Source organism: Drosophila willistoni, assembly GCF_018902025.1.
Source record: "Drosophila willistoni isolate 14030-0811.24 chromosome 2L unlocalized genomic scaffold, UCI_dwil_1.1 Seg139, whole genome shotgun sequence".
NCBI classification, from domain to species: Eukaryota; Metazoa; Arthropoda; class Insecta; order Diptera; family Drosophilidae; genus Drosophila; species Drosophila willistoni.
The window spans coordinates 3,829,366-3,850,072 of record NW_025814046.1 but is presented as its reverse complement, the minus strand read 5'-3'; the positions used below and the strand labels follow the sequence as shown (position 1 = coordinate 3,850,072).

Genomic DNA, 20,707 nt, shown 5'->3' with positions numbered 1-20,707 from the left:
TACTAAAAATTATAAAAATTATCAGTGAAAAGTTTTCACTAAGAACACTTTTAAACTCGTTTTTGCATATCCTTGTTGCTTTAAGTCTCTTCTTACGTTTAAAAGAATTTTTAAAATGATTTTGCAATGGCGTGTTTTAGCCGTTTTATTTCCCTTTGAAATGTTTCCCAAATTAAAAGTCTATTAAATTTACTTCCGAAAAAAAGTTAAATGAGTGTTAACTCCTCTTCATTTCTCTTTGTGCAGTTTATGGCACAAACGTGACTCTACAATGTGCTGTTTGCACATGTGAACTCATCTGATTAACTTATTGCCCTGGTCACGAGTGATGTGGCTTAGATAATGTCAAAATGGTACAGTTGCATTGTCAGCTAGATAAATCGTCCGCTAAAGAACACGTCATAATCTACAATTTGTTGTAATTATCGTATGCTAAATGCACTTCCGATTTAGTTTATAGCCAGCACACGTCGCTCTCATATAACTACATTAAAGGGTCTTATAATACTCCCACTTTTAGGGCAATAGAGTACACTTGTTAAAAGATTAAGCCCATAGTAAAACCATAAAAATAATATCAGAGATTCAATTAGAAGGGCCGAACTTTGAATACCCTAAAGACAAATGCTTCTCTTTGTTTTCTTATTGAGATAAGAAAATGTTGCTTAATAACAACTTCATTTTATCTATATACTTGGATTGTATTATCTATCGTCTGATCTAAAGACAAACATAAACTTTATAGATTAATACTTTTCTTTAATATAGAGTAGTAAAACGAACAGATCCAAGTTTAAGACTAATCGGCGAATATCAACAATGCAGCTTATATGTACATATATATAAAATTTGAATATACCCAATGTGGCAGTGTAAAAACCAAAACTTAATAATGCTAACATCTTCTAACTTTATCTAGGGAGAACTAAAATTCTTTCCAGTTCCAAAAAAGTAAATGCGACCTATCAGTGTTTTCTAATTCGTCTGAGTTGTCAGTCTCAAAATAATAATTAATAATGTTTCGAATCGCAATCAAAATGTTACCGAGTTTAAATAAATTTAGACAAACTAAAGCCAAAACCAAAAGATTTGTTTAAGCAACAAAGAAAATACGGTTTTGGTAAGTATAAAGTAACAATAATAGACGTCAAAAATTTGCGAGCCTTTACATTTATTTCCCTCCCCCTCAGAAAGTCCACGAGATGATCCTTCTAATGGAAATGGTCACGAAATCAAGCTTAATAATTGGTCTTATCAAGATGTCATAGATTTCTATTTAATAACATTCTCTCAACAGGTTGATATGTGAAGATAGTTTAAATTTGGATATAATTATCATATGATAAGCTAAATATTCACGAACAAAACAAAACAAGATAAACTTAACAATAAAATTTTTGCAATTGCAAATTTTTTTCTTTAATGTGCAATTAACAAAAAGGAAGTATTTCGGATTCACGATAAGCCCAAATATCTATCATTATCATTTTTATCACGATTAGTGTGAATGAATGTGCAAAAAGCATAAGAATGGCCAGATAAGCCAATGTAAACCCACTCACGTTCGAAAAGCATGCGTCCTTACAAATGAAAGTGCCATTAGGCTACACTGGCAGAAAATTTACCAATTAGTTAAGCAATTAGATCACAAATTTTCTTGTATTTAAAGGATGTAACTGGTTTGGTCTAGGTTTTCAAGGCATAGTATACAATATGCCATATTTAGAATTGTATACTAAGATAACATCTTAATTTCTAGAAGAATATTAAATATTTTAGCGGAACAGACAACCAAGCATATTCCCATTTTCTCCAGTTGGATAATTCCATGGACTAAACAAATGTGACTAGCCAGTAGCGGATCAAGAAGAAGATTTTAGGGATTAAATCATTTCATTTTAAGGGAAATAATTGTTCTTGAAAATCAAAATTTAGAAATCTTAAGAGGTAAAATATCATTCCTTGAGACCTAAATTTAACTCAGTTCCTTCCTAGAGGATCTGCCAGTGTGGTTTATAAGTTTACTTTCGCTTGGTGCTCTTTTTTTATGGCCTAAAACGTGACAAAACTGATTTCAGATTGTATTATTTGCACATGTGAGCTCAGCAAAATGCTTTCATCTCATCATCACGAGGGTTGAGGATTAGATAATTTCAAAACAAAATAAATGGTACAGTTCCTTCATCGGTCAGATGAATTCTCTGCACTTGTAAAGTTCCTGATCTTCAGGATTATATAATATTCTTATGGACTCCCGAATTAGTTTATGGACAAGGCACGTCTCGACCATATAAGTTAACAACATTACCAAAACGATTGTAAATTGTTTCACTAACTAGTTAGCATGACACTCCCACCTTTCGAGGCCCATTGAACACACTCGTGAAGAGATAAGCCCAAAAACAACATAGTAAAACCATAAACAAAAGTATAAAACAAAAAACCTAAAAATAATTCTATCTTGTCTAGGATGAAAAAAAAAAGATAGATTATTTCAACTCCCGAAAAGGTATATAAGACCCAACACTGAGAGACGTCTGGGTTGTCAGTCAGCCAGTAAAAGTCACCAAAGTGAAACCTTAATTGGCTAAACTAAAATTCAAAAAGAAACAACTTAAAATGGGTTTCCATTACCAAGTTCTTCTTGCCGCGGTGGCACTCGTCTCCCTGGTTGGGCTAGGTCAGGCTGGATTACGGGAAGTTCACGACGTGTCCCAGTTGACAGGACAACAGGCAAACAAGGCGAAATTCTCAACGGATGTGGCCACCGACAAGTATACACCACCCGAGGAGATGGACCCTAAATTTTGGTATGATTTGGCCTACGAGGAGATTGCCAAGCGTTTGGAATTACCTCAGCCAAATGCAAAGAAGGCCAAGAATATAATCATGTTCCTGGGTGATGGCATGTCTCTGTCCACCGTGGCCGCAGCGAGAATTCTAAAGGGACAACGTCAAGGAAATACTGGTGAAGAGTCCTCTCTGAGTTTCGAGACATTCCCCTACACCGGCTTGAGTCGGGTGAGTACCACAAGGGAATAATCCAAGAATATCCGAAAGACCTAATAAAATTGCATCCTAGACCTACTGCTCCAATGCCCAAGTACCGGATTCTGCTTGCACAGCCACCGCTTACTTGTGCGGTGTCAAGACGAACATCATCGAAATCGGGGTTAGCGCTGCTGTCACCTACAACAACTGCACCCAAAGTCAGGATCCAGCCAATCGCCTTACCTCGATTGCAGAGTGGGCTCAGAATGCTGGCAAGTCAACGGGCATTGTGACAACTACGACTCTGACCCATGCCAGTCCTTCGGGTGCCTATGCCAAGACCGCGAATCGCATGTGGCAATGCGATACGGATGTGACCAGTTATGGAGTCGATTCTAGCACCTGCATTGACATGGCCACTCAGTTGGTTACCCAAACACCGGGAAAGAACTTTGACATCATGTTTGGCGGCGGCATGGGCAAGTTCCTGCCAAAGACCATTAACGACTCCCATGGCAAAGCTGGAGAACGTTCCGATGGCGTCAATTTGCTCTCGAAGTGGCAGGCTCAACACACTGGAGGAGTCCTGGTGACCAATCGCAAGCAGTTGTTGAGTGTCAATGTATCCGCTGTCTCCAGCATAATCGGACTCTTTGAATCGTCGCTGATGAACTTCCATTTGAAAGCCGATGAAACCTATCAGCCCACCCTCTCCGAGTTGACAGAGGTGGCCATCAAGAAGCTGAGCCAGAACGATGGTGGTTACTTTGTCTTCATCGAAGGTGGACTAATCGACTATGGCAATCACTACACACAGGCCGGCTATGCCCTAGACGAGGCCCTGGAATTCGAAAAGGCCATTGGACTGGCTCGTAATTTAACCGACATTGAGGATACCTTGATTGTGGTTACCTCGGATCACGGTCATGCATTGAGTATTTCCGGATATCCTGGCAGAGGCACCAACATTCTTGGTCTCAATCAGCATGACTCGGATGTGAATGGTGTGAAATATGCCACTCTCAATTATGCTGTCGGTCCCAACCAATATCTGGATGAGAACGGCGAGCGCATTGATCTGACCGATCAAATTGGCGGCGATGATTTCATTTTCCCCAGTTACATCACCCAGTCTCAGGGTGTCCACTCTGGTGACGATGTTGGCATCTTCGCCTCCGGCCCCCAGGCGCATCTATTTGCAGGAGTGATGCAGCAATCCACCATTCCTCATCTGATGGCCTATGCTGCTTGCATTGGCGATGGACCCAAAGTATGCGATCTAAGCTAATCTGGGGGGTTTATGTGGTGTGGGAAAAGTTAAACCAGGGAAATAAAGATTGAATAAGAACATATATACATTTATTTGTGCAATACTTTGCTTATCTCCCTCATTTACCAACTGGTGGTTCTGCAAATAAATTTAGGTCAAGATTAGGCAAGATTTCTTTCTACAGGGACTTCTTAAACGTTTAGTACATAATTGAATTATATTTTTCATTCATACTTAGGTTAATATAATTATTAGATCTTGTAGATTAAATACAGTAATCAAATTTATTGTTTTGTCCTCAATTTCACATCTCTTAAGTATCACTTTTTTACTCGGCCGATGGTTTTGCACTTTCGCACCACTTTTACTTTATAGATATGTACATATTTGTCTATGTAAGAAGTGCTTTTTCAATTAAATTAAGAAGAGGACGTACAATACTTTAAGCATTTAGCCCCGAAAATATAGGTCTTTGTTATGGATTATAGATCAATGAAGGAAAGGAACATACATATCTGTGAACGACGAGCGCTATCTTGAGATAATCACCTTTCATTTTCAAGAAGACAATCAAATTTTGAACTATTTGAAGAACAAATATATGTTGGCCACTTACGGCAATTTATCCTAAAACCTTCGGTTTTCTTATTATTAACCAATATTTATAAAAACTATCTAATTCTAAGCGTTTTCATCAAAATTTTCTTAAGTGCTCAAAATGATATAGGTTCTCAGTATAAATTAGTTTTGTAAAATGACATCAAAGCCGAAAAATTTAGCTTTCAAATTCAAATATAATATAATAATAAGAATACATTGGGAGATAGAAAGATCTTTCCTCTATCCATTTGTATTAAAGTTCAAAAATACTTCAATTCTAAAACATTACGATATTTTGTAATTTCTATTTGACCAATTGACGTCTTAAGGAGATTAAGAATATATACTTGATATTTTAGAAACCATGTCAAAAATATATATCTAATTTTTTGTGAACCATTTCAGCTTTGCCCTGTGACTTACCAACGAACTCAACATAGAACAAGAAAAATGTTAAGAATATATAGAATTGTGCCTATGTCCTTTTCAACTAGATCCACGACAATTAAGACCTATTCAATAATGGCGAAAAAATTTGTGAAAATCGTGTGGGTGTCTCCTCTTGGCAAAACTCTGAACGTCTAGATTTGGTCCGCAAGTGTCTAGATTAAGTGTTTAGATATTATAATTCATTTTTATAGCCCGACATTATGCTCGAAAAAATTTGATAATGATGAGCAAAAATTTAATGAAGCGTGCACATGAACCGTAGCCTTCCACCCAGATGGGAAAGGGTTTTGCCGAGGGGTAGCACACTCAAATAAGACACCTCATAAACATAAATTTTTTACTGGTCCGCCCCATGGTTTATGGCGGCAAAAAGCAAATTTTGGGAGACCTAAAAGATTATACAATAGCCTAAATAAGGCAAGTGGAATCCAATATAATTTAGATAAGAATTTCTATGATTGTATAAATAGCAGCATCTGCCGAGGCATAGACATTAGTTAAATAAAATCTGCCATAGGTGAAAGAGAGAGATATGGCAAGATTCGCGGCAGCAACATTACTTTTGAGTGTCCTGGTGACCTCATCATGGTCCCTGTCCATAGACCGTGAGTAGAAGAAGTGCGAGATAATGCAGATATCCGATCAACGTCTTCAAATTACAGTTAACAAGGTGCATAACCAGGAACAGCTGGTGGGCAGTGCAAGTGAAGCTGGCAAAAGTCGTCTTTCCTATGACTTTGATGCCAATGCATTGGGCAGGAATAAATATACACCGCCCGAGGAGATGAATGCTCAGTTCTGGTATGATATAGCCGATCAGGAGTTAACCAAACGTTTGGAGCTGCCTACGGGAAAGATTGACAAGAGGAAAGCCAAGAATGTGATTATGTTCTTGGGTGACGGTATGTCATTGACCACAGTGGCTGCTGCTAGGATACGCAAGGGTCAGCTTAAGGGTAATACAGGCGAAGAGGATTCTTTAAGCTTTGAGAAGTTCCCATATTCCGGCCTGAGCAGGGTGAGAAGAAGAAAATTTGCAATTGCTGATTGGGATTTCTGTTACATTTCCTCTTTTTGTTTCTTTAGACCTACTGCTCCAATGCCCAGGTTGCCGATTCTGCCTGCACGGCCACTGCCTATTTGTGTGGAGTGAAGACCAATATTGTTGCTTTGGGTATCACCTCGGCGGTGACATTTAACAATTGCAGCGGCAGTGAGGATCCTGCCAATCATGTTAGCTCTATAGCCGCCTGGTCTCAGGCTCAGGGCAAATCCACTGGCTTCGTGACCACCACCACCCTGACCCATGCCAGTCCATCGGGTTCGTATGCCCATACCACGAATCGCTTCTTTGAATGCGACACGGATATTGTCACCTATGGCGATGGTATTAATGATCCGGCCACCTGTACGGATATTGCCACCCAATTGATTACCCAGGAGCCGGGAAAGAATTTCGATGTGATGTTGGGTGGAGGCATTGGTAAATTTTTGCCCAATACCATTACGGATCCTTTCGGCAAGCAGGGAGAACGTTCTGATGGTGTCAATCTCCTCTCGAAATGGCAATCCCTACATGAGGGTGGCGTCTGGGCCTACAATCGTGATCAACTACTGAGTGTGAATGCCTCAAAGATAAAAAGTTTGATTGGCACCTTCGGCTCAAGCACAATGAACTTTCACTTGGATGCCGATCCTACACAGCAACCAACTCTGTCAGAGTTGACAACCAAGGCCATTGAAGTTTTGAGCAAGAATGAAAAGGGTTATTTCGTTTTCATTGAAGGCGGTCTAATCGATTATGGCAATCATTTCAATAACCCAGCCCGATCCCTTGATGAGACCAATGAACTTTCCAATGCTGTGGAGGCTGCATTGGGTGTTGTCGATTTGGATGAGACTTTGATAGTTGTCACCTCGGATCATGCCCATCCGTTGTCCATTTCCGGTTACCCAGGTCGTGGCTCTCCAATCCTAGGACTCAATCCCCATGACACAGATGTGAATGGAGTCAAATATGCCACTCTCAATTATGCAGTTGGCACAAATCAATATTTGGATGAGACTGGGGAGCGTATCGATCTTACCGAGTTAATTGACGAGGCTGGTGAGTAGTTATTTAAACATTTGGTTATAAAAAAGACATTTGTTACGATTTCCATATTTGCAGATTTCATTCATCCCAGTTATATTCATGGCACCATCGGTGTCCATGCTGGCGATGATGTTGGCGTCTTTGCCATTGGACCACAGTCCCATCTTCTAACTGGAGTGATGCAACAGTCATCGATTCCTCATTTCATGGCCTACGCATCCTGTGTGGGCAATGGAAAGACTTTGTGCAATACATAGAAACGATGGAAAACAATAATAAAATGAATATTCCAAAAAATTAAATTATTATCTTTTGACTTAATTCGAAAGCAAAACAGGAAAGCAATAAAGTTAATTTTAGAGGGGGTTAAACAAAAAAAGATGTTGCCATGGAGACTAAAAAAGAAGCTGAAGAGAAGAACAAAGATGCAGAGATAATACTAATTCTCTCCTTATAAAAATATAATTTTTTGTTAGTATGGAATAAGAATAAGAAAATTTAATTTTAATAACATATATTAGTAAAATATGTATTTTACTTAATTTTTTAAATGAGATGGAAACCCGATATCGTTCAGTTTGAAAAGTAATAGGGTATGATTAGCTATTCGGCACTTTTGAATCTATTGATAGTCAGAGAGGTAAATTCTAAAAGGTAAGTAATTGTAGATCTACATTTCACAGACTCATGTAGGGATGACAGAATTATAGAGCTGAAATAATAAACCAACACATCTCGGTAGACCATCTGGCCCCGGATTTCATAAATCACTGGGATTAAGAAAGTAAGTAAGTCGTCTCACTGACATAGGCCCATGCTTCGACTTAAAACTAGTAAGACTAACCAGTGAGCTCAATTTGATTGGCAGCCAATCGGCTTTTTCTATATTATGGAGGCGGAAGTGGGCGTGTAAAAAATTTGAATTATTTTTTATCCGGCTCCCACTATTTGATCCACGTTTTTATCATAATGCTTGTTGCCTACTTTCAGGCTGCTAAATTAACCTCAATTTTTTTGCAATGCACAATGGGCCAAAATTCGTTTTTTATTTTTTGAAATTTTAGAATTTCTATTGGAGAATTTTTAGGAATTTTCGTTACATACGTCTCCTGCAGTCGGTCATTTGGTGGCCCTTTATGGCCATAAACCGCCGGTTGAAGCCAACTGAAGCTCGGCATGAAACAGAATTGTTGTCCTTGCCAATGGCAAAACGTTGGCTGCATCGCCTGGCTTGGCAAATAGAATCCTTTTCGTACTGTTCTGCTGCTTCTGTTGCTGATGACAGTCAGTGAAATGCAGGAGTCTCACTTTTCCATATCTATTGAAATACCGAAGCAACTTTTCATCATTGAGCTACAAAACCAATAGGAAAATAAATTGTACTCCGTCACTAACTCATCGACTAAGCTACTTTAAGTTTTTTATGATGAATTCATATATGTATGTATATTTATATTTTAATTTTTATAAGCCCCAATGTGTGCAGAGTATATATGGTGGATTATCACTTCCCTAAGCTGGTATTTTAGACAGATTTAACTCCTGGATTAGAATATTGTCCGCAGTGACAATTTAATTTAAGATATACTCATAGGTTGCCCCAGATAAACAGAAAAGAAAAAACCTGAATTCATTCTGGTTAGATTTCCTCATTTATAGATTACAGATTTAAAATTTATATATTTTTTTTACTTACCTACATTTTTATGTAGGAGTTTCGGCATTTTAGTTTAGTTTCGTCTTCAATTGTTCGTTAACACTTATTTGTTTTGTTCCCCAAACCCTTCTTTCCAATATCTTTGCAAAATGTTTAGTTACAAATCGCAGAAATCTGAATTCTGAATCATTTGAAAAGGTTAATAAGTTTCAATTTCTTGGCTATTTAAAAATGAAATGGGTTTCAATTGATTGCAATTACAAATTAATATATGTAGTTGAATTTTTAGAAAAGTCAATAATTGAATTGACATTTTGGATGGATAATTTATGGTCCGAGGTCTGTTTGGATGACATCTAATGCAAAAAAAAAGAAGAAATGTATATTGTGCAGAAAGCAAAATTGATTTCAATTTAAAACGCATCAACCCACAGACAGTCATATATATCTATAAAGATACAAATTGGGAATCATATACAAATATTTGAACATTAAGACTGCGAGTTGTGTTGAAACTGCTGACGTTTTTATGTATGTATACATCTTTATGTGTAGCAACCAGAGAAGTGCGTTATGCAGTTTCTGAATGTCAGGTTCAAGTATTATTTAGATACACCCACATAACAAGTGAAACATATATATTCAGAGTCACTCGATTGACTTTGACTTGCAATTGTTCAATGTTTGCTGTTCATTTGAATGAGCTTGAAATGACAGCAGTTATTAACAGTTAACAATTAACATTAATTTTCTGTTTCAATCTTCCAATTAAGGACTTGGCATTGTCCTTGCTTTAAACTGCGGATCACGTAATGTGTGGCGTTATGGATGTGCATCTCATTCCTTCTTGTTTTTATTGTTGTTCGCTCAGTTTCCAACTTCGCGTGAAAAATGACTTTAAATTTTAATATACCCTTTAATAAGAGGGGAATATTAGTTTTAAGCGAAAGAGATTATTGCTTACACTACATATATGAATAATTCATAGTTGGTTATAAAAGAAATAATGGTCTATTGTTTGGATATTATATATTTTAGAGTTCTCCGATTTTTTCTCAATGTATCTCCGGGGAAAGGCTGGGATTGGGTTGGGAGAATCCACCATCTCCAAACAGCTGATTTCACTGGCAGTGCAACGAGAAAAATATCTGTTAATGATATCCAAACTTTATTTGAATTTTGTTTCTTTCATTTTGTTTTTTGCTGTATTTTTCAATTAATGACAAATTTTGAGAGTTAGCATTCGGAATATTTCAATAAGAAAAAGTTCATTGAACGACTTAGGGAGAAAGGTCTCTTTTGGATGGTTAAAGGAATGGTAAAATATCCGCAAGGCAAAACTTAATGTCCCATCTCTCAAAAAGATTGTAGTTTGTGGAAATCGGGTATCAATGTCCTATTTGGATTTTGATTATTAATTTTTTTTCTTTTGGACCCCCAAAATATAATTCCAGATCTAATCATGGTTATTTTAAAAAATATAATAACATTTCCTTCCTAAATTCCTTAATTTTTAGTTTAAGATCTTAACCTTTAAGGCCTTAATCCCAAAAGCCCAAATATTATACTGAAACTATATTTAAAAGTTAAAAAAAACTTCAAAATATGTTTCAAATTATACGTATCCCAATGCATACTAGAGTCCTCCACGATTACACTCATTTGCCTCAGTCTTTCAAATACTTACAAATTTTCCTATATTTGGTTTGATTATATTGCTTCGGAGCGAATGAAACGAGATGAAAAGTCTTGAAGTTTTGTGTTTCGAATGTACTCGTGTAAATCTCGAATGCGTACTACATTCTTAAATATACAATTTTGCAAATTGTGTCGAATATATGCCTAATTAAGCAACTTTAAGTATAAACCTTCCTTGGAACGAACTTTTCACCACTAAAACAGATTTCTATAGTTAGAAAGTTTCTAATAGAAACAGGTGAAGAATACCTACTGCTAAGTCGGCACTATATTTTTTGATCCAGTGGCAAAGTTTACAATGACAAAGTAATCGAATAAAATGGAGAATATGCACTATATAGTATACTTATGTTAGACCAGATTATTCTATATACATATACTTAAGAAGAAATTTCCTTAAGTAATTTACTTTTACTTCTCCTTATATGTATGATATTGAAATATGTATTTGTTCTTCTAGGGTATTGATAATGTCGAAGCTAAGAACTTGTCTCTCTTGACACTTTCAAGTTTTGGCAAATTTCTGCATGAGGCTGGCCTCTCGATTCCCGCCAGTTTGTTGAAAACATTTCGTTTGCTCAGCTGAAAGTGGAAGCCGGCAAACTGTTCGTTGTTGTCGTTGGCTGTCGGCCGTTTTTGCATTATTTTGTTGTCGTTGTTGTTGTTGTTGTTGTTATTTTTTTTTGGAGTCTCAGTCCCCAGTCTCCAATACCAAGTCCCCCAGCCGAGAGTCGGCTCAGTTTTAGTTTCAAATCAGTTGCGACAGCAAACGCGCGTGCGGTTTAAAACAGAAGGAAACAGAAAAAAAAATTAAGTAAATTGTGATTATTTTTAACGCTAATTTTATTTGACTGCTCGATTTTTAGTTTATTCGTGTTTATTTTGTAGTGAGATGAAGACAACATTTTGAGATAAAAACTATTATCATTAAAATTCAAATTGAGTTGTCATTGTTAGTTTATTTATTTATTTGGTAAGTTTTTGTGTGGCATGGAAATGATAATTTCCATGAATTAAACTTGTCTTTAATCTGGTTAAAATTGGTTTAACTCATTGACTAGAAGTGGAGCACAAAAAAAAAAAAGGTGTTGAAAATGTTAAATGTAATTGAATGCTTGGTGGGGGAATATCCATATCACTTTTTTGAATTGACGTCTTGTGGTTTTATATAGAGACAGACAGACAGATAGATAATGCAACCACAAAGCAGGTGATGAAAAACAAACAACAACAAATAATTATTCTTAATACAATTTAATCTGGCAACCACTAAGTAAAGTATTTTTTGTTGTTTTGGTCATAACTAAACAAATCTTTTTAGGTCTCTTTTAAATAATAAATATATTGTAATGGTTCTTGTGATGGCTTAGATATGGTAAACTTCCCATCCTCCGGATTTGGAATTATTTAAAAGAAATTTACGTATACATATTACCAAGTTTCATTCCAGTAGCTTTCTAATTGAGAACGTCAAGCTAATATGAACAGACGGGCAGACACTTTATGCTATGATATATAATCTATATATGGGGTCGTAATCAGCTCCTTCTCTGGGTTACCAACATCTGACTTACTTTTAAATACTCTCTACAATGGTAGATCAATAATGGAGTGTTTTTCCTCCAAAAGTATCTTTTTATGAATAAAGCAATTTGTTCGAAAGTTTTTATCATAAAATATAGTTATTATTATAAATTTTTTGCATGACACTCCTAAATCTTTTCTTTCTTCTCACTCGTTGTTTTTACTTGTTATTGTTTTAAGTTAAAAATGAATTTGAAAAATATTTATTAATTCTTGTTTTTGTGCCAAATTTTCATATATGTAGTTTGTAGTTTTTAATAATTGAAAACATCGTACATCCAAGAAGGTTATAACAAGTATCATACATACTTAGGATCCGTTCGAAAGATTTGAAGAACCCATTTTTTTTGTTAATATATTAATGCCATAATTTTCAATGTAAACCTACATAAATGGAAATAGAATAAAATTTTTTAGCAAAGAGTAACAAAAATTTGAGATCAGATTTTTCTATAGTTTTCACTCTATTTAGTATAAAAAAATTTGCATGTTCCATATTTTTTAACTATGGGATGTACTCCAAAGGGATTTCATGATGTAAAAAGAAATTATATACGTATATTGGCATATATTTTGCAAAAAAATATTGAGAAATATTTGCATTAATAATGCTAAAGAATAAGTTGGTTTGATTTTGGCGATTTTTCTGATTCATATCAAATCTTTTTTGTTAGCTGACTCGAGAGGTGGATAAATGAAATGAAGTTTTATTTCTTTTTGTTATTTCAAAATATATATAAGTCGATATCCTTTTCAGAATATCTACAGGGGCTAAAACAATAAAAAGTCATATTTTTACAAACAATTTTTTATACTTTATATCACTTTATATAGAGTTTATATTTTAATTTTCCACTTCATGCTATTTTTATATGTATTTGTTAAATATTTATTTAAGACAATTTATTGAATTGAACCACATCAAACGATTACAAATTCAGTTATCTGATCGATTAACGAATATTCAGATCAGTTGCGATCTCAAATGATGCAAATAATCGAAATTCTTTTAGAATTAACCTTAAACAAATGAATTTAAAATATTTCCCATTATATGTATGCATCAGATCATCTGCCATTACCAGATTATAATTGTATAAGCCATTTCTGACCAAGTAGAAGAAAACTGGGCCTTAATATTACCTACTATTTGTTGTTAAATGGGGAAAACTGGGCCAAACGTAATCGGAAAATCTAATACTTGCACTCTTTCATAGATACAAAGGAAAATCCAAAACAAAAAAGAACGCACTAGAAAGTAACCCAGTGAATGTTTTTTGTTCTTGTTCGTTTTTGCTTTGTTCCACTTACAAAAAATGTGAAGATCAGCTGCAAGTCTCCTGCCTTGCTGCCAGATGAATGTATCTTTTGCCTAATGGCATTTCGTGGGTGTAGATACATTTAACATGATAGAGCAAATTTGACTAACTGCAGCAACTGTGAAACTGAGCAGAGAGTCACGGCATGAATGAATGAATGAATGAACCACAAAAGGAAAACGTACAAAATTTTGCACGATGCAATCGATCATCTATTTTAATGGAGGTGCCGAGAGGTATCCCACCGCATTTGCATCTATCCATTGCTTGCTGATGATGATTTCGGGCCAATATTTCCTTGTCTATGTATGTTATTGGAAAGGCGTTGAGAACTGCCGTGTTGCGCTTCATCGATTTCGATGTTTACTTTGGCTTAGATCGGCAATATGTTAACAATATTTCTTTAAACGAAACCATACATACATACAAACAAACGTACGTATTTGTTATGCCAGAATGTTGCAATGTATATTTTGCTTCATTGACCGTGAACTTGAGGGGTCGAACAGAAAATTTCTTCCTCTATTTGTTTTACTTTTGTACACTGCGCAAAACGAAAATTAAAAACAAACACAAGACCAAAAATTATGATTCCAATATGTAAATAAAGAAACTGGCCAAACTACAAAACAACAAACCCCTTAAAAATTTGTATGTAAATCTTATAAATTGATCACTAAGGTTAACCAGATTTTTTGTCGATATTACAAAAGCCAAAAAAAAAAAAAAAAACAACGGTTCCGACAATTTAAAACTCGAGCAAATTGTAACAATAAAGCCCATAAATATTTCAACTGATAAACAAAAACTAAAACAAAAGCAAAACACAAATATTTAAATAGTTCCGGCTATTCCATGGCAAAGACAAAGACCAAGAAACAAAAACAAAAACAAACTCTCTATCCCCCCCTCTCTTTTTGACTATGACCCAAACGGGCTACTGGTCTTTCTGCTCAAATGACGGTGATGTCATTTCGTCTCATCTGTTTAGTTAACAGTCAGTATATAAGGGGTCAGTGAATTGGCATTAAAGCATGTCTATCAAAAGGTAATAAACTGGCTTAGGCCTCTTGAAAGCAAAATGTGTATCACCATTAAGGTTGAAGACCCCTCGAATCGCATACCACATACCTTGCCAAAAGCCATATTAAATCTAACAATTTTAGAGATCTATCACAAAAAGTGTCTAGGAATCTCATATCTAATGAGGGGAAAGCATTTTTTAAGCTTTTCAAATTATAGTTTATGTGAAATTAAGATGCTTGTATTCATTTTTCCCTAAATATGTCTTAAAAATCAGCAAGTCAGTTTTGTAATCGAAGAAATATATGTATTACTATTCAGAAAATGGTTCACAGTTCACAGAAGACGATAAAATACCAGAATTTGTGTAAGGGAAGAGATATGCTATAAGTTTATGATAAACTAAGAAGCATTTCTAATAGTTTTGTCGTTGTGAGTGAACTACTCAGTTGTTTACTTATTCAGTTGACCACTTGTTCAGTTGCTCACTTGTTCAGTTTCCCAGCATGAGGATTCAACTAACTATTGATTCTAATTCTAATTCAACAAATTCTTTTACAGCCATCATAAAATACTGTAAATATTTTCATATATAGATAAACTTTTAGTGCAACTGCATTTAAAATGATATTCTTGATTACAATCGGATAATGAAATAAATAAAGTTATCTCTGGGCAAATAATGTTTATGAAGACGACAGGTTACAGTCTTCTATCTTATAAATAAATATTATTAATTATATATTTGCTTTTGGAATTTAAGTCTATTTGTAATGTAGATTAGAACACAAATACATTATTTAAGGGCTTTGTAATGCAAAAAGTAATTAAATTTAATTTATTAAGAAAAATAACCGAATTAAAGAAACCAATTAGAATTGATATTAGTGGATACTTTACTTCTTATAGTCGTCATATTTTTAATAATATTAAAATGGGAATTTGGCTTGCTATCAGCTCCAACCAATCGATCCCATCGAATAAGTTTTATAACGAATTCCCAGAAATACCTTAGGTTTTTATCTAAAACAAATCACCTTTAAAACGAATCTATAATTATTTAACTCACGCCTTACAGGTTCTTAGTTACTTTTAGCCATTTAGCATAATCAATTAGAGGGTTAATGTTAGCCAGAGTTTACTGTATGTCTGTATCAGTTTATGATATTTAATTTCTGTGTTTATTTTTTGCATTTGTTTGGCTATATTTTGATGGCAAGCCGTGAGGTTGTCATTAGGTAAAGCGCCATTTAAATGGATTGCAATTGCTTGCTTGGATTTTGTTGTTCAGACTGGGATTGGGATTGGGGTTGGGGTCTGGGGTCTGGGGGCTTGGGGTTGATATTCAATATGCGGCAATTAAAATGTAAATTGCATAAAATGCAGTTTACGTTTTCGCTGTCGAGCAGCTCAGTCATCGGTTTTTGTTTTTTTTTTTCTTAACGCTTTTTTGCCACTTGATAGTGAAATATTGCTCATACGCACTGTTAAGGTTATTTGTCAAGAATATATTTGCAAAAAAATGAAATAAATATGTATGTACATAGAAATAAATTGGCACGTTTTTAGCATATTTTTGTAATTGCTACAAAACAAAATGATCTTTACGATGCTGACTATGATGATGATGATGATTATTATGATGATGATTATGGCCAGAGGGGGTATACATATCTATTTCAATTCAAAAATCCACACCCAGTCTAAGTTACGATATTTATTTGTCTATAGATCGATTCTCAACTTTGGCCTTTTGCCAACAAAAAAAACCACACAAAAGTGTAGCGTAACGCCCCCCCACTGAGCATCGGTTGGCTTGATGCATATTGAATTGATTAATTGCATTTTATTGAATTGCTTTCAATCGTTAACTAAATTACATTTTGGGGACGCCTGTCAATAAATTGACAAATGACGTCACCCCCACTTACCACCTGTAGCTGCTGCTTCCTTACCCCCCTTCTGATTAGTGATCACTTGATCACTTAACCGACGACAAAAATAAAAACACTAAAAGCAAATACGGATCTCAAAACTGACGTCACGCTCTATTGAGTTTTAGTTACTAAGCTGTTAGTGTTGAATGTTTGCCCATTGTTGACTTTTCTCACTAGACAACAAATTTGTTTGGGTTTTCAAGGGGAGAGAAAATTAACAACAACAACAACAACAATCGTTACAATTCACACCTAAATAGACACTTAAACACCCAAACACCCGTTAAGAAGTGGCGCTTAAGTAGTCTAAGTTTTTGTTTTCTGTTGTCACTTCAATTATCCATTACACGCTAATGCTGACTATCGAATATACATATATATATATTTTTTGTAGATAAAATAAAGCCATAAGAATTCGTTTTCTTTTGCCCACTAATTGTGCATGTTATACGTATTGAATATGAGATAAGAAATTATCATATATGTATATATCTACATTCAAGCATTTAGTATATATAGGTTTATATATTATGTATATTATTATTATTTTTTGCATTTGATTGACATGTTGATTAGTCTTACTTAACCTTGAAATCAATAAATATCACATTTCTGCGAGACTCGATGGAGGTGCGTCAATTGAATTTATAGAATTATTTTTAATTAGATTCCGAGGGGAAAAATGAATCATTTAGCAAGTAAAAGAAGTTACAAACAAATTTTTATGAAAAAGTTTTAAAAAATATTACGAAAAACTGCAGAAATTACCTATGTTTTGGGCTCAAAATTTGCTTTTATTTTTGGGTATTTTGTAATCTTTTTACTCTATAAATTGATTCTAAAGTGCAATATTTCGTGAACCTTAAACAAAAGTAGATTAAATCATTTGCGTCAAGTATTATTTATTTAAATCGGTTAAAAATTCGATAATTTTTGGACCTTATGAAGGTGTCAATTGAAATTAAAGAATCATTTTTAAAGAGTTTTAGCTGGAAAAAAGAAAAACTAAACGCTTAAAAAACAATAAGGAACAACTTCAAGAATTGGAGCTAACTAATTGGGAATTTCCCAAAAAAAAAAACTTATTAAATATGTAAATAAAATGTCTAAAGCCTGCTCTAAAATAATGTTTTTCCATCTAAAACTCTCTATAAATGTTTTAGGTCTAGTCAATCTAAATGACTATATACCAGATGTTGTCAATTTTGAAGCCAAATTAATATTAATATATAATTTTAGACACAGTTTGTTTCGAAAATAACATTTTTCTACGAAAGTAAATTCAGCTTTTTCGGTCCACTAAAATAAACTTTATTTAAAAAACTTGTAAGCAAATTGTTTACGAATAAACAGAATTCCATGACGTCTTAAAATCTTTTTGAAGATAGTGTCAAAGTTAAAGCAAATTTTAAAAATTGTTTTATTAAATTCTTCAAACAATTCTTTAAAGAAAGTTAATAGAGAAAATAAATATAGTAATACACAAATTTGTTAATGGAGAATACAAATAAAACCAGCAATAAAGTTGAATAAAACAATAAAGTCAAAATTTTTTAAGAATCTAGTAGAATATTTATACATTTAAAAATGAAAAGTTAATTAAATATGATTGTAATAATTTTTTCTCTGCGTTATATTAACTCCATTCTGTATTCTTAATTATGCTAAGAATGTGGAATAAATTTATGAATTAAAAATTGCAATTGACCTCAAACAACTAAGCAGGAAACTTTAAATCAAAATGGAATAAGCAAAAATTTGATTTTGTTTGAACTATGATATATGTATGTACATATATATTTATTTTATTTGTATTTAATAACTGAAGCGTCATAGATTTTTATAGCTACGTTTTACATTGATACAAACACACGTTCATCATCATATCATCAGCATGAATCAGCTTTAACAATATAAAATACAATTCATTGACTCTGAGTGTCACTGACATGAAATGCCACAAATTTACATAAAAACATGTGTTCATTTCTCTCTCTCTCCCTCTTGTTTATCTATCTTTCTCTATGCCTCTTGGTGTATTTTGTTTATTTCGTAGACAAAATGATTCTCATTTGGCATTGACAATGACTTTTTCAGGGGAGACTGACTATGAGAAATGTATGATCAAATATAAATCAACAAATGTGGGCAAAATAGAAAGACAACAATTAAGTGCCACTTCTAATACCTTGTAATTAGATAGTTCTGAGAAAGTACATGACAATTTGTAAATCTGTCTATAACAATACTATCTACTTAAAACTTGTTCTTACAAAAAAGTACTATTCTTTTCTCTAATATAAGTCTGAATACTCAGACTGCTGTCTTCCAAATCTTTGAAACAATAAATATTATTAGTTTTTTCTCTAATGGGTATCTGAAATTCGTTGCCTTAATCCTAAGGCACTTAATTGTTTGGCTAATTTTCATCAGTTACGAGGACTTGTCCTCATTTGGTCTCTTGCTAAAAAAAAAATATTTGGTCGAAATGGTAAATTTTTAAAAATAGACATAAAATGAAATTACTTTCTAGGTAGACATAAGGAATGTGGCCCAGAAAAAAAAACATTTTGTATTTTGTTTTCATTTTCGCTTCATGGAAATTAGTTCAAATTTGGCTAAGCCCAACGCCCACGTATATCAGACTCGACAACTATTACCTACCATGACCAATTCTCATACCAATTTCAATTCCAATTCCAAATCCCATTCCAATTGAAATGTAAACCTCACAGACTTGAGTTACCCATGAAGTTGTCCCACTGGCCGATATAATTTTGTATCTACATTTAGTACTTGGGCGTTTAACCAACTGTGCGGCAATCGAACTGTGGGCGTGTGTGCGATCAGATATAAATTTGTTTATATGTGCGGCTATTGCATATATGTATATAATTAATACATTTGTCATTAACCATAATAATAATAAAAATAATATTATAAATTAATCTAATTGCCAACATGTGTTTTTTGTTTCGTTTTTGTCAAGAAAGTTGTACAAAAATGGCAATTTGTTTTGGTGCAATAATAAAATGGAAATTCTGTCTCAGAGCACTTTATTGAATAGCCAAATCAAAAAGCCATAACCAAAAGTAATTTATTTTTGTTGGGATGACTTTCAGATACTCTTTACCCAATTAGGATACTTGAATTTGTAAAATGAATGAATTTGTGTAATAAAACTTTCTAGAATTGTTTTTGTCATAAATATTTCATTTCATTTCAAGTTCATAAATTTTAAACTATACTAAGTAGAAAACTTATTTTGTAAAAATATATTTGTGTTCCAATAATACAAGGATGAAACATGTAGCCGTTGTGGCGCACCTAGCGGTCAGTATTTCATTATTTTAATAAAGACCAAGTGATAAGCCATAATTATGTGTGAAATTAACACTGTGAGTATTATTCTTTATTTTTAAAAGATTTAATGGAATATTATTCTAACGGATGAGATCGTTGAGAGAGTTTTATAATTTCATCTATCTTAAAAAACGTGATAAACATTTTTAAAATATACTTTTTTAAATCATTTAAAAATTGGCCAAACTATAAACTGAGGAATTATCCATATTAACATGGAATCACTTCAATTTATTTTTAAAAATTTCACAAAAACCCTCAAATTTGAGAATGAGTAGCTCTGACAATTTTTTATTGTTTTTATTTAAAACTATGTTTTCGAATTTTTTATCTTTAAATTTCCGATACTCGAAAACCAATATAATTATTAACTTTTTCAAAATACTGCTACTATTTTAAAATAAGCTAAGTTGTTATAAAATCGATATATATATCTTTTTGAAGTCATGAAGAAGTTCGCCAAACTACAGTCTAAGAAAAATCAGTTAGATTTGTAAAACTATTTTAAAAAATTCTTTCAAATTGTCTATAGACTCTTAATTTGTGTTTAATTTTAACAATTTGTGCACTGATTTTCAAGGGAATAACTAAAACATAATAAAAACACAAGGGAAAACTGAGTATCTACCAATTTTTGTTAATTAAATTAAAAAGTATTATTTATGACCCTAACAAGGAACTAAGGGAGGTTTTCAAACAAGGAAGTAGGTTTAAACAATG

General features: G+C 33.7%; 2 protein-coding genes across 2 annotated transcripts; both read left to right on the top strand.

The window, feature by feature from the left end:
* Nucleotides 1–2,563: 2,563 nt before the first annotated feature.
* LOC6638463 (membrane-bound alkaline phosphatase) lies at nucleotides 2,564–4,343 on the top strand. Its single transcript, XM_002061251.4, has 2 exons — nucleotides 2,564–3,021; nucleotides 3,083–4,343. The coding sequence occupies exons 1-2, from the start codon at nucleotides 2,620–2,622 to the stop codon at nucleotides 4,277–4,279; spliced, it is 1,599 nt and encodes a 532-aa protein (XP_002061287.1). The 5' UTR covers nucleotides 2,564–2,619; the 3' UTR covers nucleotides 4,280–4,343.
* Nucleotides 4,344–5,843: 1,500 nt separating this feature from the next.
* LOC6638464 (membrane-bound alkaline phosphatase) lies at nucleotides 5,844–7,708 on the top strand. The gene is made up of 4 exons (XM_002061252.2): nucleotides 5,844–5,916; nucleotides 5,974–6,329; nucleotides 6,398–7,418; nucleotides 7,482–7,708. The coding sequence occupies exons 1-4, from the start codon at nucleotides 5,844–5,846 to the stop codon at nucleotides 7,661–7,663; spliced, it is 1,632 nt and encodes a 543-aa protein (XP_002061288.1). The 3' UTR covers nucleotides 7,664–7,708.
* Nucleotides 7,709–20,707: the final 12,999 nt, after the last annotated feature.